Raw genomic sequence first — 22,882 nt, 5'->3', positions numbered from 1 at the left:
TTAAATTTTATCAAATTTAATTTTTAGTGGTGTAACGGGACACTCATTACACGAACATACACGAACATACACGAACTCCCAGATTAATTATTTGTAAAAAAAACGAGTAAAAATTATTTACATTGGGCGTTTTTTCATGCACAACTATTATCATTTAAAACCGAACTTCTTAAAGCTCAGAAAAATAAACGTGTGGTCGAAGCTGCTGAAGTATTTTGTTCTCTAGGAGTTGAATTCCGTTCTTTAACTGCTTTTGAAAGTTGTATCAAGTTTAACAATTTGCTGGTTTAATAAAAAGTAATTTTTTTTTTTTTTACACTGTTGTTAACTGAGCATGTTTTTTTAAAACTATGTATAATAACTTATGTGAGGTGACCAATTGTCTTCCTTTGAGGGACACAGCCCTTCTTTTTTAGAGTAAGGTGGGGTGTTTTGTTAAGTTTGACGTACCAAAAATAATTTCGGGCAAAAATAAAACAATAAGATAAATTATATTAATAACCAGTTTCATTGACACACACACACACACACACACACACACACACACACACACACACACACACATATAGTATACATTTGAGTATAATATGATCTATTTACATTTCTTTTTATGACAAATTACTACAGGCTTTAAAATAGATAACCTTTGACCTCAATTGCTGAATGTTTGTTTTATTAGAGCTAAGTAAATCATTATGTAGCAAAATACTGAGAAAAAAAAACAAACTGTCATTGATCAATCAAATAAAAACAAGTATTTTAATATAAAACAATTATTTCAACTTCACTGTTTGCACTGTTTGATATTTAGAGAGATAAGCAAAAAAACTTCACTTAAAAATAAATTTAGAAACATCAGCTGTAAAGAATAAAAAGTGTAAGCATGATTGCAATATAAAACATTACATTCAAATATTTCTTTCATTTACAATTTCTCTCAATTTATTTGTCCTTTTTTTAATTTTAAAAAAGATGGCTACCTTTACAGTTAGCCCTAAGGAACTTTATTGATTGCAAATTATAGAGATTGCTGTTTTGTTTTTTTTTTGGAAAAAAAAAACGGAGTGTTAAAGGCATTGTTGCGTAGCTCATGTACCCATCGAAAATTGAGGCATTTGGTAACCGCCCATCGGTAATTATCAGGGATCGCATTGTCAAAAAGGATTGGATCAAGCATTTCTTTAAAAAAAAATTAAAAACAGTGGTCTCTAGGTTTTAATTAGCCTTGGATCAAGAAACCGCATCGGGTGGACTCAAGGTCGTACCGACGAACATAAACTCGATCAAAACCAGGCAATCCACAAAAGTGGTGACGTAGTGAATAAATAATAAGAATGACGATGATGGTAACTGCGCTGTTGTTATAGTCTGATAAGATCGATACAATTATTTAAATGTTTAATATCATAGAACGATAGCTCAATTTTTAGAGTAATATCAGTCTTTGAGCATGTGCGAGAAACTTTTTACTTTTCTTTACCAATTTTTAGTTCACCGTTAGGGAGTTTAATGTTGAATCTATGACGTCACAATTTTTGGAATGTTAGAATGGTTAGTCTAGTTTTAAAAAGAGTTGTATTCACAAAAAGGTGTACTTGGGCCGAAGTAACCAAAGCATTGTCAAATGACTAATCTGTCGTTTGAAAGGCTTTGTAGTTTGTATTTAAGGAGATGAAGTAGAGCTCACAGTAAATTTTAATCCTACTTTGCAGGTCCGGTTTAAAATTAAGAAGGACTTAAACGAATAATGCTTTAACCGATAGGAACAAGCTCCATATAGTCAAATTGCAAAGGTATGTAGTTAAATAGGGTCTAAATCAAAAAATGAATTAAAATAAGTTCTTCATTTACAAATAGGGTCTTTCAAAAATAAGCATGATTCAATTAGCTATTTTCAATAGTTATAAATTTAATTTAAAATTGCAATCTTAAATTAAGTTAATATGGACTTCATCGATTATAGTTTAATAAAAAAAAAAGGATCGAAAAGCCAAACAAGTACACCATGAGCCATTTATAAATAATTATTACAGACAGCACATCTGTTTGGATTTCATTGGTGTGAAATGTGAAATGGAAAGAACACTATTAGTTTTTTTGGAGATAAAATAAATATGGAGATAAAAAACAATCGATTAAATGACATTTTAAAACAGGTTTTGAGAACAAAAATGAAATACATTAAAAAAAACTGGAACTTGAGATTTCAAACGCAATTCTTCTGATTAATTTTTTAATCTAACTATGGCAAGTAAATCATGGTTCAGATTCTTCTTCGCGTATTTTATGTCATAAGTCAATTTTCAGTTTAGTCACTTTTCTTCACTGATATTAGTATTCATCATTAGTCTACCGTTTGGAGTTCAAAATTTAGTTACATCTATATTGTTATAAAGATTTTTAAAAACTTTTATTGCTTGAAAGATGACTACAATGCGATCTGGAATCAAAAACTGGGTTTTTGATGTAAATTTTTACACAAAAACATTTTGGTAAAAATTATAACAATATGGTAAACGTGTAGTAATCAACTTGTAATAATGAAATGTAAAAAGCAAAAAAGGACTTATAAATATTTTCGATATATCCAATTAAATTGCCAATTTGTTGGACTCATTTACTTACATTTGTCATTTTACTAATATTGAAACCATTTGCATTACTTACTATACTTTAGTATAACTGACTTTTTTACAACATTTGAGAATATTTCTTGCTTTATTTAAGCTACCTGTTCTTTCAATTAGCCTAGAAAAGAAGCATCGAGAGAAATTATTTTTTCAAAATATTTTAAAATAGAAAATATTTTTAAAACCCCTTACAGCGTAGGCAGCAGCTTGATCTTTCAAGAACCATAATTTCAATACAAGCGGACACAACATTGTGCACGGTAAAAACTACTGTATGTAAAGGTTTGTATCGATTGATATTTAAATCCGCAAATAAGCAAAAATTTGGGCTGCCAAGTTATAACATCATGTTCACTTTGTCTAACGAAAGCTTTAATTCAAAACAAAGCTTTCATGTTAACTACAACAACTTTTTTCGTTTTTGTAGGTGCAGCGAGTTTAGTGTCTGAATATTCATTAGTTTTGCACTTTCTCTTTTGCAATATTAACAAACAGAAATGGACCTTAATCCTCTAACTGAAGACCAAAGGTACAAAAAAAAAAACTTTATTACAACCATTCGTGCTTTATTTTTCACTTTTATTTTGTTAATTTCGTTTATTTTTTTTTTTTTTTTTTTTTTGTATTTTTTTTGTTTAATGTTTTGACGCCTTTCTAAATATTTAAGCGGAGTTGAGTTAGACGTCTTAGAGAAACCACCTGTCGTTCAACAACCTTCAAAGGGTTTTGGTTGCTCCCCAAGAGATATGCAAAATAACAAAATTTATTATCCTAAACCAATGAAAAAAAAGATGGTATCATCAAAGATCATATGTATTGCTTTAATTTCCATACCTTTTACTTTGATTGGCGCTGGATGCTTGTTTTATTTTGTTAACCGTGATTACTACTTTGTTGACCCGATTGCTAGTGCATCAGGTTTTGGTGTACCGCTTCTGATTATAATTTGGCTAATTTTCTACGTAACATGCAGTTTTAACGGCAGACGAAAATTTATGAGATGGTTAAATGCTATGTATTTATACTGCTGTTGTCGGATCGATTTCACGTCAAAACTTCGTTTAGCTGATGCAATAGGACGGTATGAGGAGCAGCCCATTTTATCGAGCAAAGTAATTTTTTAGTTATTTGATAGTAAAACTATTTTTTACATTGTTAATGATGATGGCTTGTTTTTACGGTAACGACAAAGCGTATTTTGTAGCTACAAATTAATCACTGATCTCTATAATAACTGGAGAGCGCAACTCCGAGCTAAAATTCTAATTTTTTGACGCCAAAATTGCCATATTGGAAAGCCCCAAAAATTTAATTCCCGTAAGCCTTAAGTTCTGTTTTTCGGCTTATCGCTTTAAATACACATATCAGATTTCAGCGTTCTGGGGCTTTCCAATATGGCGATTTTGGCGTCAATTTTGATATTAGAGATGCGCTATCCAGTTATTATAGAGATCAGTGAAATTAATCTATAAATTTTAAAGGAAATCACCGAAATCGTTATCAAGCATCCTTTCTTAGTGGCCATCATGGAAACATTGTGTAGTAAGAAGCCGGGATACTTTTTTTCTTATCTTTTATCCGGGAGCTTGAGAGAAGGATTCGGAAAAATTCTGCCATCAACATCAATTTTAGCGACTGACTTCGATATCATGCTTGTTCCTGAGGGTGTAACTGTGGGTGCGTTTTTTTGTGTCTTTAAACGGAGTTTTTTTTTTTTCAAACTTAGACTTGTGTAATGCTAGTCATTTAACAAAAACAACTGCAACCTACTCGTTTACAAGTTTGAGCAAAACTGTTTGGTTTAAATACTTTTAAAATATTTAAATGTTAAAGATGTATAAAGATGCTTCAAACCAAAGAAAATTGAACAATTTTTCAATGGTCAACTAAAGAATCAACTTTCACACTTTAGCACACTTTCTAAGTTTTTCACTTTTTAGGTAGAAATGAGGACGAAGCTCAGAAGATTGCGCCATTGTTTACTGTTGTTGAAAACAAAAATCCAAATGGATACGTTTGGTTGAAACTTGAAGACATATATTTAAAACAGTGGGATCTGTTCTGCCTTCGAAGACACTCTGATAAGGAAGGAGTCAGTTTCCTTTCTTCAAAACTCTTTACTGGGGATTTAAAACAATTAATAACTGAGTCTTCAGAAGTTCGACATTTTGTTTCTAAACAATTTACGTCAAGATTTGAGGACGTATGTATTACTGGAGTTTACAAAGGTCCCGCTTTCAATATTGAGGTTAAAATCTCAAAACAAGGTAGAATTTGGTCAGGTGATGTATGGCAGAGACTGTTTGATGCAGACTTTACTCTCGCCCTTCATTGCAATTTCTGGCCCGAGGCAGCTAAAGGTGTGCTTTTTAAAATTTGGGATATTGTCTATTGGTGTTTGTTGTTCCAGTTTCTCTTTGCAATATTTGTCGCCATTCTCATTAACAAAAACCTTTTCGTAAACAGGGTTTTTTGACCCCGAAAACAGAAAGCATTGGCCGAGCACTGAAACAGTAAACACCATTCGAAAACTAGGATGTCACGTGACACCGAAAGCATCGACGAATGCACTTGTAAAACTGAATTTAGGTAAAAGCGTCAAGCGCGTGTGTTCTTCTTTACAACTCACCAGTTAAAGAGCCAACAGTCATTTAACAAAATATGTAACTTTATCTTTCAGAACAACCAGAATACACTTCTTATAGTCAAAGCAGTTCATTAGAGTGGCGGTATTCGTTTTCTCAGGCGGAAGTTATTTTGTCAGATAACATTCCTTCGAGCGCTCGCTCTGCTTTTCTCGCTTTGAAAGCAACCAACAAGCGCCATTTCAATCGCAAGGGAAAAGAAATACCGAGTTACGCCCTAAAATGCATTTTACTTTCTCTTGTTGAGAAAAAACCCATCTCATTTTGGGAGAATTCAAATCAAAAAATTGTGGTAGAAGAATTTTTCAGGTATTTTAAATTTTACTCGTTTGTTAAATTGTCGTGGTCAAGTTGCCGAAGTCAGAACTAAGCAATTCTAGGATAATTTTTTATTTTAATTTTGAGCAAATTTTTTAGCATTTTTTTCAGCTGTTTTAATTGTTTTATCAATCAATTAATTGATCAATATAATTATGATTAAAATGTAATGGATTCATACGGTAGAGTGCAAAGGTTTGGGGACGATTTTTCTGTTAGTTTTTTTTTTTTTTTTTGTATGTTACTTTATTTTTTTCTTTTAGTTCAATTTGACTGAAACTTTCAGATAAAATTTATAAAAAGGAGTTTTCTAAATTCCAACTAAATAAATAAATAACTACATTCTATTTTACTTCAAAAAGTATTTACAAATAATGAAAAACTTACACACGTAAAAGCTTGGAAAGGATTTGTATAAAGGTCAGTTTGTAGGTTAAGCTCAAGTATCATGGCGCTAAAAGTTAAAAAAAATTAATTTGACCTTAATTATGAGTTTTATAATTGGTTGGAAAACCATTGTAATTGATAACTGCAACATAATGCGACATCGACAGACCATCTTCTTAAAGAAATCCTATTTATTTGTTGGTTTTCCACATCAAAATCGGCAATTTGAGCATAACATTTGAGCATGTTTGAGCATATTTTATTAAATATCATAATTTATTTGCGCATAATTTAATAAATGTCATAATTTATTTGAGCATATTTTAGCATAACAGTTTCATCTGATTTATTCATCTACAACTATTTCTGTCAAATCGCGCAAAGAAAAAAAATCATACCAAAAAAAAAGTTTCGTTTAAGACTTTTGTACTCTAATTTTATCTGTAATAACTTACTGCCAATATTTAGTGAAATGCTCCGAGAGCTTCAGCGAAGATTGAGCGAGAGAAACTGCCCGAACTACTGGATACCGCAAATAAACCTATTCCATGATTTTACAGACCAAGATTATAACTTAAAGGAAGAGATTGTAGATTTGGTTATAAAAAAGCCCATCGGTTTTGTTGCCGACGGATATCTTGAATATGTCCGCTACGTAACGCTGAATTGTTATTACTGTGGAGAAAATGGATATATCGAAGAAGTCGAAGCTCAGTATTTTGTAAATAACGAAGATTTACAAGAGCCATTGTGCATATGCAGAATTTGTAAGTGCTCCAACACTACTTCTTCATGTTTTTGTGGTCCGTGCGGTTACGACCGAGTCAGTTTAGACGTTTATTAAAAGCAGACAGATTTTTTATTCATTAAGATATCTTTAGCTAAAAGAAAATAAAGTTGACGTTTAAAAAGTTTTTCGACTTTCTGGAAACTTAAACTTTCTGGTAAATTGTTTGTAATCAGTTTTTTTATTTGAAATAAATATTTCTAATTTAAAAGTTTCTTTCTGAAAAGTTTAAACGATATATAAAACATTTCATGAAACCGCAAATACTTTTCAGTTTGTGTCTACAGGTATGATCGACGACTCTGGAAAGAGATTTTCTATCGTTGCGTTTTCAAATTTGAAAAAGCTAAACGTATAAGCTTCTGTTTTAGCATTAAAAGACCCTTTTACAACTGTTTCACAACCTTGTACCTGCTTCTGATCTTGGTAGGAAGTACATAGAGCGGCAGCGATTTGTGGACTAATTTATAGTGTTGTGACCAAAACTAAAAATTGTAACTAACTTAACTAAAAAAATCGTAACCAAAATTAGTCGACTAACTTTTTAGCGTAACTAAATTTAGTCGACTAGGTTTTTAATTTGCGAAAAATATATTGCTACTTTTACCCAAAAAATACTTTTTTTAAATCTTGTTATGTGTTGGTTGTAAGCTAGGGATTCTCGAAACGTTTCGGGAAAAATCAATCGAGAAAATTGTTACGTTACGATACGAGAGGTTTCGATCAGTTACGAGAGCGATTTCGAAAAATCAACTAATTTCTCGTAACATTTCGTTACGTTACGGGAAATTCCCGGTTGTTACGAGAATCATTACGAGAATGGTTTCGAGTTTCCCGAAACTTATTTTTCCCAAATTTTCATTGTCTCATAACGAGAATTATTTGTGTTTCGGGATATTTCGGGTTATTTCGAGTTATTTCGAGTTCCAGAAATGATTTGCAAAAAATTTGATTAACCAGTTAATCAGTTGAAGTACGCATTTTTAGGACATTTGACGAGCGCGACAGCTGAATTTCGATACATATCGAGAAAATAAAAAAAATAATAATAAAAAATGTTTCAATGGTCATAATTTGCTTTGAGGATGGTTTGCTTTTGCAATGTGACGTAGTTTGAAGAAGCGATGAAGTTAAAGAAATAGTCAAATCGCGAAACGTCATAGATTGTTCGGGATCGAACTCACGACTTTCTAATAACGGGACACATACCTCAGACCGCTCGACCATTGAAACAGTGTAATAAAATTTTTAAAAATTACATTATTTAAATTATACATAGTACATTTACTTTTTAAAAAATTAACAAAAAACTGATGAATATAAATACGTTAAGAGATGAATATAAATACGTTAAAATACGTTAGCTTTTCTACTTTAATGTAATTTAATACACTACAATAGTTATTGTAATTGTTTTCATCAAAACAATACAATTTTTATTCTAATTTTATTTCATTAAAACAATACAATAGTTCTCGAATTTTATTGCATTGTTAGAAGAAAAACAATACAATACTTATTGTAATTGTTTTTCATCACAACAATACAATACCAAAGTAAAATTTTGTTATTGTTTCTGTAATATTACAATACAAAATTATTGTTTTGTAATGTGTAATTGTATTTAATTTTTACAATTACAATTACAATAGTCCTAACCTTAGTCTTGATAAGTAATATAATAAAAGACTTTAAATTGATATTTTCAACCTTTAATTGTGTTTTTTAAAAAAAGAAAACAAAAATCAACTGTAGCGCTCGTCAAATGTCCTAAAAATGTGTACTTCAACTGATTTACTGGTTAATCAAATTTTTTGCAAATCATTTCTGGAACTCGAAATAACTCGAAATATCCCGAAATATCCCGAAACACAAATAATTCTCGTAATGAGACAATGAAAATTTGGGAAAAATGAGTTTCGGGAAACTCGAAACCATTCTCGTAATGATTCTCGTAACAACCGGGACCCGATCGAAATAAATTTCCCGAAAGTTTAAATACTTTACTCTCGTAACTCAAACACATTTCGAGAAGAGTTCCGTTACGAGTCTCGTTTCGTAACGTATCGAAACAAAAATAGTTTCGAGAATTCCATGCTTAGTTGGTTGTGAAGTGGTTTTTAATAACAAATTGCTGTAAGTTACAATTTACATCTCCAAGGCATCTTTTTCAAGGTCGATTTTCAGAGTTTTTCAAGTTTTTGGAGAAAGGTTTGCGACATATGCACTTGGAGTTTTGTAATAAAACTTATCTAATTAGTCCCCCGTTATTGTTTAGTACTTGTTTTAAATTTCAATGAAAAGCAGTTCAGATATGGATTTTTTCAATTTCTAATTAAAGGGGATTATAAATTATAAAACGCATGTGAAATCAATTTATAAAAAAAAAATGGTGCCATGTTTTTGAAAGGCGTGTCATGTGCAGAAGCATTTTCGGATTTTCTTAATATAATACCTGCAATGATTTTTTGAGGTAATAATACCTAATTTATTTCGTTCTACACTCATAAAAACGCAGTTTTTACAGTGACTACAATATGATTGCAATTGTTACGGAATTAATGTTTTTTATTATTTCTGTATTGTGTGGTTGAATATATATCTTGTTCAACTCTCAATTTTTTTTTTTTTTCTAAATTATTAAAATCTAATAACTTATCGTGTTTTTGGTATAAAATATCAGCTGCTTGTGACGGAGTTGTTCTACTAACAAACCAACTTTTATTTAACTCAATAAAAGAAAATGTGAGGTACAAACACAATTTATACAACGTATTTTAAATTTCTTAAAAACAATAAATCTTAATGAATGTCTTTAAGTTGATTTATTTGTCATAATTCATATTATGCGTAAAATCAAGACGGCAATGTTTTCATTACAGTTATGTATTTCTCTCTCTCTTTCTCAGCTTTTACAATTTATATAGGTTTTCCAAATTTATTGTGTACAATGAGTATCGTACTATGAATTATACAATGAATATGACGCACGCGCAATGCTTCTTCTGGCGCGACGCAATGATGCAATTTTTTTACGCTAATTACAACATTACGTCATATAATTTTTCAACACAACAAACATAAAGGAATATCTTAACTGACACCTCAAAGTAATGGTTTCCCGCCAAATACTAGATAAACCGCTATTCTCAAAAATATCTTTAAACTTACTTTAAGAAAATTGTATTTTAAACTGTCGAACAATAATACGTTTTCTCCAATTGAATATGCTGCTCCAATATCTGATTTAAAGAAAAGATTGGATAAAAGAAAGACTATAGATGAACAAAACCCTGTAAATCACAACGATAGCGAAACAAGTTCAAGTTTTTCATCCGGTCAAACAGAAATTGAAGTTGATACTCAGTCCATTGAAGAAGCAGCTGAAACTACATACGAATATTACTCAATCGAGGAGGAAACATCAAAATGGGTATGCAATCAATGTAATAATAACAGACCTAAAAAGTACTCATGTAAAACATCGAAGAGTATACTCGATTACCATCTTGAACATGATCACGAAATAATATGGCAGAAAAAAAAGCGAACTACGAGTGGCTTGTCAAAAGAAATTAGCGATAAGATTGATAGAACTCTTAATTTTCTATGTTGCTTGTTGTCCTCCATTTATGTTGGTAGAAAGTAGTGCATTTAAAGAATCTGTTTTGTATTTAAATCCAAAGTATAAAGTGCCTTGCCGAAAAAAGTTAAGATCTCTTTTAACTGATTTATATCGAGAAAAAGTTGAACTTTTAAAGTCAAAATTATTATCAATTAAAGTTTTATTTATAACTACTGACGGATGGGCGTCCTGTCAAAACTATAATTACATATCTCCAACCATAGGCGCCGAGTTCACGGGGGCACCAGGGGCAGTGCACCCCCCCCCCCCAGGAAATTTATACTAATAATATATTATCACGGATTATCTCGGGGGCAAATAGATACTCTCGCCCTCATGATAATCCGTGATAATATATTATTAGTATAAATTTCCTGGGGGAGGGGGGGGGCACTACCGCTGTTGCCCCAGGGAACTCGGCGCCTATGTCTGCAACTGCGCATTTCATTTCTGGCAAAACAAATTTCATCAGTTTTTGTTTGGGCTTTGCATACATAAATGGCCGCCATGATGCAGATAATTTAAAAGAGGCTTTGCTAAAAATCGTAGAAAAATTTAAAGTGGATGATAAAATAATGAGTATAGTATCAGACAACGCCAGTAACGTACGCAACTGTCTAAATTTTTTAAAAGTTTGTTTAAACATTCAATCAATAAGATGCATGGGACATGTTTTGCAATAAGTTGTTAAAAATGTCATAGTTTTAGTTGAAGAAGGTGAAAAAGATAAATCGTCTAAATTCTTTTTCATTGCAAGAACATTAACTAAGTGCAGCCAAATTGTTACATCTTTCAATAATTCTTCTCAACTTAATGATTTATTAGAAGAAAGTCAAATGCGACAAGGCGTTGAAAGAAATCACATACTTCATTTGATTCAAGATGTGAAAACTCGTTGGCACTCTACATTTCTCATGGCAGAGCGAATGCTTAAGCTTCAATCCTACGTAAAAGATACCCGGCAAACATAAGACGTCTTAAGACCGTCTTATTCAGGTCTTTAAATGGTCTTGTCTTCGATTGACGTCTTCAAGATGTCTTTAAGACGTCTTTTAAAAGACTGTATGGTCGAGAAACATTGCGCGTCTTCGTAAGACGTCTTCAAGACGTCTTTTAAAAGACTGTATCTTAGTGAAAAATCGCTCGTCTTCGTAAGACGCCCTAGAGACGTCTTTTAAAAGACTGTATCTTAGTGAAAAATCGCTCGTCTTCGTAAGACGCCTTAAAGACGTCTTTATTTTTCGAATAATTCTACCAAACAAAAAGACGTCTTTTAGTCGTCTTAAAGACGTCTTTAAAAAGACTTTCGGCGTGAATAAACTGAGTGTCTTTTAAAGATGTGAAATTTTTCATAAAAAGTTTTATCTCGACCAATATTAATTCTCTAAATCATTATTCTAGAAAAAGGTTTTATATAGGTATCATTATGGAAACTGAAAATAGAATGAAGCGTCGTCGCTTGAATAAAAGTATGTTGAATTTTATAATGACATTTGAAGATGAAGATATTAATGATAGTACATCGAATTTGAATCCTGATTTTAATGCTTCTCAGGCTGAGCCTGAAAATCCTTGTAAAGCCCTAAATAATGTTTTTAAAGAAGAAAACAATAAGTCTTTGAGTTGTAATTATGAGAATTTTGAATGTTTTAATGCAGCACCACTTTTGACAACAGAAACATTATCAGAAGATTTAGCAATGTGGTCTTCGAAAAGCAAAATTTCTCAAAACCAATTAAACGAGCTTTTGAGTATTCTTAAAAAACATGGTCATTCAGAGTTACCAAAAGATGCAAGAACGCTTTTAAAACCCTCTAAAGTTGTTACAGTAGATAGGAAGTGTGGTGGAACTTATGCTTACTTTACTATTGCTGATGGCATAAATAATTTTTTGAATTTGAAAAATGATTCTCAATGTACTGGGTTATAAATTACTAATAATGTTGATGGGCTACCTCTTTTCAAATCTTCTAATCTTCAATTATGGCCAATACTTGGTCTTATAGAGAACTATATTTTTATCATTGCACTTTTCTGTGGTGATGGTAAACCAGACTGCTTGGATGGTTTTCTTAATGATTTTCTCAAAGAATCTTTATTGTTAAGTGGTGAAGGTTTATACTATAATGATAAAAAAATTGATGTTACACTTAAAGCATTAATATGTGATGCACCTTCTCGCTCTTTTCTTAAATGTATACAAAGTCATACAGGATATTACTCCTGTGAACGATGCCAAGTTAAAGGATTTTATGAAGAGCATAGAGTGGTTTATATTGATAACAACGCATCAACTCCAAGATTAACTGAAGAGTTTAATTCCTTTTTGTACACTGATCATCAGAAATCTCTTACTCCTTTAGCTCAACTTAAAATATCTTGTGTTTCTGATTTTATTTTGGATTACATGCACATGGTTTGTCTTGGTGTAGTAAGACGTATACTTACTTTTTTAAAGTCTGGTCCAAAACATTGTAGACTTTCAAATGGCCAAATAAAAAAAATATCTGATAATCTGTTAAGCTTACGTGGTATGATGCCATCTGAATTTGCTCGACAACCACGTTCCCTTTTAGAGTTAGATCAGTGGAAAGCAACAGAGTTCAGACAATTTATCTTATACACTGGTCCCTTAGTTTTAAAGGGTGTTGTTAGCAAAGAAATTTATAATCACTTTCTAACATTGCATGTTGCAATGGTAATTCTCTTAAATGAAGACAGTGAATTTAGGAAACATTATCTTGCTTTTGCTAGAGAACTCATTAATTATTTTGTTATCAACTCAAAACATTTATATACAAATTCATTCTGTGTTTACAATGTTCACTGCTTACTTCATATTTGTGATGATGTTGTTAAATTTGATTGTTCACTAAATGACATATCTTGTTTTCCCTTCGAAAATTATATGCAGACATTAAAGAAAGCAGTAAAAAACTCAAAGAGTCCTGTTTTTCAAATAGCCAAGCAATATCAAAGTATACAATCTATGTTAAATACAAAATCTCGAAAACTAAAAGTTTCAGTGAAGCTGAATAATTCATGTTTTTACATAGGAGAAAATCAATTTTGTTTTGTTGATGAGAAACTATCATCTGGATTTTTTAAGTGTAGAATATTTAGACTTGATTTACAAAATGATTTATATACACAACCTATTCAGTCTAAAATCTTTCAAATTTTCTTCATACCAAGTATTGATGAAATTGGAGTTAAGTTTGTTGAGTTAAAAATGGAAAATCTTTGCCGAAAGGTTGTTGTTCTACCTTGGAAGGGAGGTCTTGCATGCTTTCCTTTATTGCATGAAATAGAACATTAATTGAAAGGTTTTTAAGTTCAAATTTCTTTTGATTAAATATTTTATATTTATTATGTTTAATTAATTTGCATCTTGTATCCAAAGTTATATATATATATATATATATATATATATATATATATATATATATATATATATATATATATATATATATATATATATATATATATATATATATATAATGATTTATTTTTAACTTTATTTTTCCATTTTATTTGTTTTTTACAGTTAATATTTTTGTATAAAAAGATAATTTTTAATTGAAATTATCTATAAAAAAATAAATATAAAAAAAAAGTTAAATTATCAACAAAAACCTAATAATAAGTTGGAATAACAGAAATAAGTAGCAATAACAAAAGACAACTGTCTTTTAATTTAAAAAACTTATAAAGGAATGAAAAGGAACAAAAAAAATCATTAGGTTAATAATTATGGTGATAATGACAAGGAAGAGCACTAATTTGTCTGAAAAAACAGACAAATAAAACGAAAAAAGGAATTAAAAACAGCGTTAAAATAACTGTGTGGGCAGTTTAAATAAATCTGTTTAATATTTTAAATATTTAAGATATTTTACTTCATCACTAACTATTAAAGGTAGTTTTAATAAATAATCTAAATAATAAAGAAATGAAACAATGTTATAAAAAATTAAATCTCTTAGATAATTTTTTTTTTAATTTTACTTTTTTAGCTCTTTAACTTTATTTCTTTTATTTGTTCATTTACTGAATTTTACTTAAAAAGTGGTTTTTTTAAATTTCAAAAAATGATAAATAATTGCATTTAAATACATTTTTAAATAAAGCAAAGATAATTTCAATTAAAGATTATCTTTTTAAACAAAAATATAAACTGTAAAAAACAAATAAAATGGAAAAATAAAGTTAAAAATAAAGTTATATATGTATATATATATATATATATATATATATATATATATATATATATATATATATATAATAACATTATTATAACATTGTTTCATTTCTTTATTATTTAGATTATTTATTAAAACTACCTTTAATAGTTAGTGATGAAGTAAAATATCTTAAATATTTAAAATATTAAACAGATTTATTTAAACTGCCCACACAGTTATTTTAACGCTGTTTTTAATTCCTTTTTTCGTTTTATTTGTCTGTTTTTTCAGACAAATTAGTGCTCTTCCTTGTCATTATCACCATAATTATTAACCTAATGATTTTTTTTGTTCCTTTTCATTCCTTTATAAGTTTTTTAAATTAAAAGACAGTTGTCTTTTGTTATTGCTACTTATTTCTGTTATTCCAACTTAATATAAGACTTTTGTTGATATTTTAAATTTTTTATTTTTTTTTTCATGATTTAGTTTTACACCATGATTTGGGCAAGAGCTGTTTGGATAGAGAACTTTGAGGAAATAGAAGATGTTGTTCCTAGAAGGTGGATAGATACTGATAAAAAAATATTATTCTGGCCTGCAGGTGTATCTTATCATAGAGCTGTTAAAGATGAATTGGATGTGGATGAGACATGGGACAAATATAAACTTGTTAAAATCAAATTTGAGAGTGGTATGAAATATTTTATAAGAGCTATAATATATATATATATATATATATATATATATATATATATATATATATATATATATATATATATTAAGGTGGGTCGAAATGTAAAAAATATTAAGTTGGAGATCCTGTACATGTCTAAAAAGTTGCTTTTTGATGTACTCGTTTGAAAAAACCTCACTTTTTATTTTATGGACAGTGTCTACAGGTCCCAACTCTGACTAGAAAGACTACATAAATACCCAATGTTAGTGTAATGTATTGCAATGTATTACAAATTAAAAATAATGTAAACTGTAACGAATCAATGTTAAACAGCAACAATACAAAGTTGTTTAACCTAACTGTTAATAAAATCTTTCTTGCTGTCTATTTTTGGTATCTCTAATCTGGATTTCTTACTCTGTAACACCATGCCATGACGGGACTTTCTCCCATAAACTTTACAGCTCGCAGCGCTAACGTCTTTAATTGTTCTCTCTACTGCCTGTGAATGACATGGAACATCGGGCAGTAGTATTGGATGTGTGTAAGTAAGTTGATCATTTGAAAGGTGTGATAGCATCGGAGGAGATGTAACATTACTCTGGTCCCAGTCAATCATGTTAATGAACGATGTCGCAGCCAAATTTAATGTTATATCCTTCTTATCAAAGACGCGAACCGGTATGTTACTATTAGTCTGCTTCTCTCTTGCTCTTATTATTTGTTCTACTGAAAAACGACGGACTTCCATATCACTATCACTAACTGCAGCTAACAGAATGTTTTCAGCATGTGCAAAGTAGCAGTTATTTTCGAGAACAGGACGAACCACAGCCTGATCTAATGCATCAAGTTCCTGAAACAACTGAACTAAGTAAAAGAAGTTGTTAGCACCATTTTGGCAAGAAGAATTTGATTTGATTTTGAACCAAGAGGGTCCGTAAAAGTTCAAAATGAAATGCGTTACTCTTCTGAGAGGTTGAGATGCCACCTCTCTAGACATGTAGAGACGCAAAATCCTGTTGGCTTTCGTCAACCACCGAGCATGACTTATATTTCCAGGTAAACTCTTCTCGAGGAAATCAATGTCTGTAGAAGCCTGACGTCCACGCTGTACTGCTAGACATGCTTTTAAAAAGTACAGTTGGTCTGTGCTAAGATCCTTCTTGACAGCTTCATCACAATCAGTCACCTTACCAGTAATGGGCAAATAATTAACGACAGGCAATTCATTCGGATCATATTCTAGAGCTGAGCTAATTGTACCTGTCGATGTGGAAGGTCCTGTAGTTCGAGCAAAATCCACGCCTGCCAAAAACCTTCTAAATGGCAGCTCGTTACAGTGTAGAAGGCATACCAACCACTGTAATGGTCTACCTAAGTTCTCCTCCAATTTTCTTATGATTCCGTTGCTTTTACCTGTATTATTATTTGTGCCATCACACACAACACCTTGAATGCTTTCTACGGAGTTTGTCTCTATAATAACTGACATTAACTCCTTTGTTATATCAGCAGCTTTACTACTTTCAGGAACTACATGATCGATGTATATGTTTCCTGGATACGAGACAATACTATAGTGTTCTTCTTTTTTACTTCTTCTACAACCAAAACTCTCAACTAATGTAATATCTTGTTTTCCATCAAAGCCTATACAGCACAATTCCTTATTGCTCTGCATATGTTCTTCAACCAGAGTATCTCTCCAGAAATTCCTTTGTCGACGTAGCTTTGAAGGATCAAGAATTGTTGCTGAAGACAACATACTGAGGTCTTTTAAAACAGCATTAACAATAAGACATGTATCTCTGTTGCTAATTTTGCATCGATCAACTGCTTTACATAATTCCTTGTACTTGTTTCTGTTCTGCACTGATACTGTCTCTTCCTCTGATGTATAATTACTTTCAGATGTGTTACGCTCATCCTCATCAATATCTTCCTCAGTTTCATATTCAACCTCTTTTGACTGTGCTTCATCACACACTAATTTCATAAACTTGCGTTTTTGTCTCTTTTCCAGTGTTGCTGTCGTTTCTTTGTCTACTCCACCAATTATCATATTTCTAACAGTTTTCTGGTCAACCCAGAAATCCCACTCTATCAATGGAATTTTATTTGGCAGTGGGCACGTGCATAAGTTCCTATCTCTAATGCCCGAATCAAAGCATTTGCAGGTACAAATGTCAAATAACTGCTGAAAAGAATTCAACTTTTCAGTGAACGTGTCTGATGTTCTCTTTGCATCTGAATATTTTTCAAGTGTATGTACTTTATCCATAAGTCTTCTAACCCTAATGATTGTGCTATTCACTTCTATTGTGGGAATACTTGCTTTTGAATAAATACATTTCACTCTGTCTGCTAAAATTGAATATCTTTCTTGCAAGCTAATTTCTAATACTGTTTTCTGATTATAATAGAACGCCTTAATAACGTCTTCATATGATGGGATTTGATTTTCAGGAAGATCAACTAACTGTCCAAACAATGGATGTTTAGTTGCACTTCGTGTACACATAAATATGGATATTTAATATATTTGTCTAAAATAATAAAAAAAACTACAACAAGTTATGGTTACAATAAATAAAAGCTGTTAAAACAATTTTTCATAAGAATTAAATCAATAAATATTCCAATATTTATACAGACTATAATATGTTTAGCCCTCTCATAAATAGGCCTACATGTTAAACGAAGTGATCTTTCTACAGTCTAAACTATAGCCTACTGTAGTATACATCTATATTAGCCTACTTGAATTTTACTATAGATCTATTATTGCAAAGAAGAAAATAAAATTACAAAATAATATATTAGATATTTTGCTTGTTTCTAAAAAATCCAGCACATGGTTTGTTGCTAATGTTGGTGACGTCACATGTAAATAACGTTATAAAATTTATTCCATTTCTTTTTTAGCACTTGTAGTTAGGTGCTAAACCATTTGCCAACGCATTTTAGTCCATGATTTATAGTTGGTACGTATTTAGACTGTACCAAGGAAATGGTTAAAATACATCAAATAAGGTAAGGCTTTAATCAAAAGTTGGGACCCCTAAACGTTTCATAAAAAATCTTTAAATATTATTTTCATACTGTATTGATGCCAAGACAACTTTTTATTCATGTACAGGAAAAATAAAAAAATTCGACCCACCCTAATATATATATATATATATATATATATATATATATATATATATATATATATATATATATATATATATATTATAGCTCTTATAAATCCAATATAAACATCAAATATTTTGCCACCATGTATGTGCTGGCAAAATATCTGATTTTATATTGGATTTATAAAAGTTTTGATTCTTTTAGATAATATGGAAGAACTAAAAGAATATTGTTACACCACAGCAACAGAGGAAGAAGATGAAATTGATATTTGTGTTTCCAAAGATACCTTTAAAGTGAAAAGTAATGTTAATGGTATAATTACATTTAATTATATTTATGTTAATTATTTATTTTTATTTGTTTAATGTCAAATCTATATTGTAAATTAATATGTTTGTATAAATACTAAAAGAAAAATAAATAAAACTATTATGTTTTAGAGTTACTTGACTTTCCTTTGCCTCCGCCAGTTTTTAAATCTGTGTTGAAAAAACCATTAAAAAGATCTTTTGACTCTAATTTGTCATCTGGATCTACTTCCAAACAATCTAATCTGTGTTCTGGTACATTTTGTCTCTTAATTTTCAATTTTTTCAAAATTAGAATTTATATATTTTTAATCTACACTATTACTGAATTCCTATTTTTAGCTGAAACTTCTTTACCTCTACATTCAACTAAAGAGGAACAATCACCTTCATATTCTGGTGCACTATGTATGTATTATTTTTGATATTTCTACTATATTTTTTGTTCATTAAAGTTGGAATATTCTTTTATTGTTAACTTTATCTTTGTCTCACTTATTTTTACATTCACAATCAACTGAAATGGAACAATCAAATTTTTTTTTATATATAATTTTTTTTTATAGACTCTAAACTAAAAAATATTATAATCCCCCTCCTCTTACCTATCAACTTTTGTGGTCTCGAGGAGCTAAAGCCTGAAATAAGAAAAAAATGTATTAATAATAACAAAGTACCAAAAATTTTTTAAAAGGATTTGTTGCAGATTAAAAAAGTAACTTTTTATTATTTATATATATAATTTTTTTTTGCTTTAGTTATACCTCATACATCAGAACCAAACAAAAAGCTTCAGAAAACAGACATACAAGAAAAAACCATGATTCAAGCGCTTGGATCTGAGAAGTTACTTAAAAATAAGTTTCCTATGGAAGTTGGAAGTAAGCTTTTTAACATTTACTTGATTTTTTTATTTGGAGTAAGTAAAATGTGGAGAGTTTGTTCTCACATTTGGATTTTTTTTAGGTATAAGAATAATACTTGTAAACAATTTTGAATATGTATTAATAAATGTTTTGCATTTTGTATATTTCTTTTTTCATTTTCTTCATATAATTTAGAATACCAACACATGATGTTCAAGATGGTTTCAAAGGTTCTTGAAAACCAGGAGCTTATTTTAGCTATAAACAAACAATCCAATAGTAATTTTGCAATCAAGAAATTAGACACTATTGCAGAGTATGAGGATTTTATCAAAAGTTTAGAGGATGATTGTGTTCGACTTGATTTGGTAAATCTTTATCCATATGTAAATCTTTATAATCCATATAAATTAAAAGTGAAAATAGTTATTTTTTTATAATTATTTTGCCAAACTTTTATTTAGGTTAAACAGCTCAGTTTTTTAGGTGCAGAAGATTTTAAACAACTGACAAGATTGGTCATGAATAGGTTTTTTTATTACATTTTGCATAGGAATCATTTTTCGTATTTGTGGTAAATATATTTTTCATGTATAGTAATTATGGAAATCAATAATTATAAATTGTTTAATATTTTTCATAAATTTTATCATTTATTCGATATGTTTTTAAGATTATTTACAAATAACCTGTTGACACAGTTCAACTTAAAAGGTTCTGGTGGAAAGATTGGTTTGTTATCAACTAAACTGTATGACTTAATAGAAGGTAATCTAAAATAGGTTTAAATTATTCAACTTTTAATTTAGTTAAAAATCTATGTTAAGTTAAATTTATTTCCAATATATTTGATAAATATATCCTACATGATTAATTTGATTTTTAGAAGTTATAAAAAGAAGATTTGAAAAGGTTTCAAATGCTGAAATTAAACAGCAAATTGGACGGTATTGTAAAAATGCTCCTTCACGGCAAAAAACAAAATAAAAAAATATTCTTTTTTATTGTTATATATTGTATATATTATTATATGTTGTATAAATTGTTAAATAGAAAGATACTTGGTAACAATCCAACTAACTGTATTATATGTACCTTTTTAAATTATTTGCGTTGTTTTTTTTTTTTTAATAATTTTCTTTTTCTTCTTTAATAATGTTTCCAAAAAACAAAGTAAGAACTTGAACTTGCTCAATAGTGTTTTTAATGTTGTTAATACAATAGGTAATCGCAACCTAAATATACCATTAATACTACACAGTTTTCTTAATACATAATTAAATAAATCTTTAGGCCGTCTTAAGTAAGACGCCTTTAAACAATCTTAAGCAAGACGTCTTTGCGACGGACAACGTAGACCTTTTTAAGACATCTTTAAGACGTCTTCCTCGATCTTGAAAAGACGTCTTAAAGACGACTAAAAGACGTCTTTTTGTTTGCTGGGTATCTTTAATTCAAAACAATACAAAGATATGAGAAAATATTTACTCGATGAAGATGAAATTGTTAACTTAAAAGAAACGTTAAATGCTTTATTTAGCTTTCATCAAGTAAGTGTTTTACTATCTGGCGATACGTACATGCAACGTGTTCTTTAATTATTCCAAGTATAAAGTACCTTGAGAAGCAGCTATTTAAAAATAAAAGTCAAACTCCTCCTTTAATTGTAATATTGAAATCGCATTTGTTAGAATCTTTACAAACTTACAAAGATTCATATGAATTAGAGAGTAATTCCTTTTTATTGTGTGCCACTTTTTTCGATCCAAATTATAAAAGTTTTCGTTTCCTTGAAAAGTACAAAAAAAAGAAATATTTAAAAAGCGTGAAAGAATATTTGTCAGATTTTTATCTCGCAAAAAGAGTTGGTGAAATAATTCCAATTAAAAAGGTGACAATGGAATCAAAAAAATTTAAGTTGTCATTTGAGGATGAAGAAGATGATTCCGGAAGTGATAGTGACAAAAACGTAACCTTAGATTTAAAAAAAGAAATCAGTGAATATATTAAATTGTCAGTGCACGAACAAAATGTTTTAGAGATTTGGCATCAAAATCAATGTTTTTCCAATATTGTATTGCATTTCAACGATGATTTTATGCACACCTGCTACCAGTGCACCTTTTTTGTGACGCTTTTTTTCTGACGCTTTAAACGATGTGTATGCTAAGCGAAACAGATGACGGCTGAATGTTTTCAAATGTTGATGTTTTTGTACGAAAATTTGGAACTTTTTAATCTGGTTTCAAATTAGTGCAATTTAATCAAAGTAATACGGAAGTGTCTTGTTGTAATAATTATTTTTGAATTTATTTTATTGTTCTTAAATAAAAACTCTTAAATTTAGAACTTGAACTTGTAGTTGCGTCACTGTGTAATTCATTGTGCACAATGAATATGTAGTTCGATGACTATATATGGTTCATTGTGCACAATGAATGCATAATTCATTGGGCACAATAAATTTTAAAACAATATATAAATTGTAAAAGCTCATCAAGCAGTCGACTTGATATTACAGAACTGTTTTGTTTTAAAAACAATCTAATAAGGTTGCAGCATGTTTAAAAAATGATTTTATAAACTTGTTGCTCTCATGTTTGGGGCGGGGGGGGGACCCCAGAAACTTGAGGGCTTTTATGTTTCCAGGCTCAAATCATCGCAATTTTTTGCAGAGTCATTTGATTTTCAAATTTTCTTTAAAAAACCATTTGCTTAATTAGACAATAAAACTAAGTGCAAAATATGAACGTTGCAAGTCTTTCCGATTCTGTTATTTAAATCTAAATCTTTTTACATTTGTAAATGTATTTTACATTTTAATGTATTGAATATGACCCATCCAAGTTTATACTTCATAATGAATTCATTAACCTTACCTTTTCTTTATAATTCTACAAAAAACGGCGTCTCAAATTTGGTTTATTTAAGTTGATATTTCAAACTTACTTTTTAAATAATATAGCTTCTAGTTGACTTTAGATCTTACTTTTCACGCTAAAACTCTTATTTTCTTATAAACTATCTACTCCAACTTGAAGCAATTAAATGAAAAAAATTGCTGCTGCCTAGTATACAGCCATAATTAATATAATTAAATGAATTTATATACGACTAAAAAATAAATTTTTGACACCAAAAAAAACAAACATTATTTTGGGAAAAATAAATCTTATCTTAATTTTTTTTTAACAAAAAGTGAAAATGTACTTTAAAATGATAGATTATATTCTGCATTTTGTAAGTAATTAAAAAGTCATAAGAAATTTTCTGGTTTGATAAAGCGACTGCAGCCATTTAACAGAATGG

The 22,882-nt window shown here is 29.8% G+C and overlaps 3 protein-coding genes across 8 annotated transcripts; all 3 read left to right on the top strand.

Annotated features, from left to right (window-relative positions):
* Positions 1–160: 160 nt before the first annotated feature.
* LOC149876413 (uncharacterized) lies at positions 161–6,978 on the top strand. 3 transcript variants are annotated; one of them, XM_090075377.1, is made up of 8 exons: positions 161–297; positions 3,058–3,159; positions 3,298–3,742; positions 4,112–4,307; positions 4,571–4,990; positions 5,097–5,219; positions 5,311–5,584; positions 6,449–6,978. In XM_090075377.1, the coding sequence occupies exons 2-8, from the start codon at positions 3,128–3,130 to the stop codon at positions 6,822–6,824; spliced, it is 1,866 nt and encodes a 621-aa protein (XP_089931503.1). In that variant the 5' UTR covers positions 161–297; positions 3,058–3,127; the 3' UTR covers positions 6,825–6,978. The 3 variants fall into 3 exon arrangements, with proteins under 3 accessions (XP_089931503.1, XP_089931502.1, XP_089931504.1); XM_090075376.1 differs by lacking the exon at positions 161–297 and adding an exon at positions 774–877; XM_090075378.1 differs by lacking the exon at positions 161–297 and adding an exon at positions 2,779–2,890.
* A 4,742-nt stretch (positions 6,979–11,720) lies between these two features.
* LOC145194845 (uncharacterized) lies at positions 11,721–20,649 on the top strand. 4 transcript variants are annotated; one of them, XM_090075345.1, is made up of 10 exons: positions 11,721–11,861; positions 15,066–15,270; positions 18,601–18,711; positions 18,840–18,962; positions 19,050–19,115; positions 19,466–19,588; positions 19,769–19,941; positions 20,038–20,102; positions 20,247–20,341; positions 20,460–20,649. In XM_090075345.1, the coding sequence occupies exons 2-10, from the start codon at positions 15,075–15,077 to the stop codon at positions 20,558–20,560; spliced, it is 1,053 nt and encodes a 350-aa protein (XP_089931471.1). In that variant the 5' UTR covers positions 11,721–11,861; positions 15,066–15,074; the 3' UTR covers positions 20,561–20,649. The 4 variants fall into 4 exon arrangements, 3 of the variants coding, with proteins under 3 accessions (XP_089931471.1, XP_089931470.1, XP_089931472.1); XM_090075344.1 differs by lacking the exon at positions 11,721–11,861 and adding an exon at positions 12,804–13,718; XM_090075346.1 differs by lacking the exon at positions 11,721–11,861 and adding an exon at positions 13,584–13,718 and having other exon boundaries at positions 15,066–15,139.
* Positions 11,819–12,322, top strand: LOC149876412 (uncharacterized). The gene has a single exon (XM_090075347.1). The coding sequence runs from the start codon at positions 11,819–11,821 to the stop codon at positions 12,320–12,322; it is 504 nt and encodes a 167-aa protein (XP_089931473.1).
* Positions 20,650–22,882: the final 2,233 nt, after the last annotated feature.

Source organism: Hydra viridissima, unplaced genomic scaffold (genome assembly GCF_058129835.1).
Source record: "Hydra viridissima isolate aposymbiotic clone 2 unplaced genomic scaffold, HvirCarnegie_v1 scaffold_20, whole genome shotgun sequence".
Classification (NCBI taxonomy): Eukaryota; Metazoa; Cnidaria; class Hydrozoa; order Anthoathecata; family Hydridae; genus Hydra; species Hydra viridissima.
This window is presented reverse-complemented; position numbering and strand designations above follow the sequence as displayed.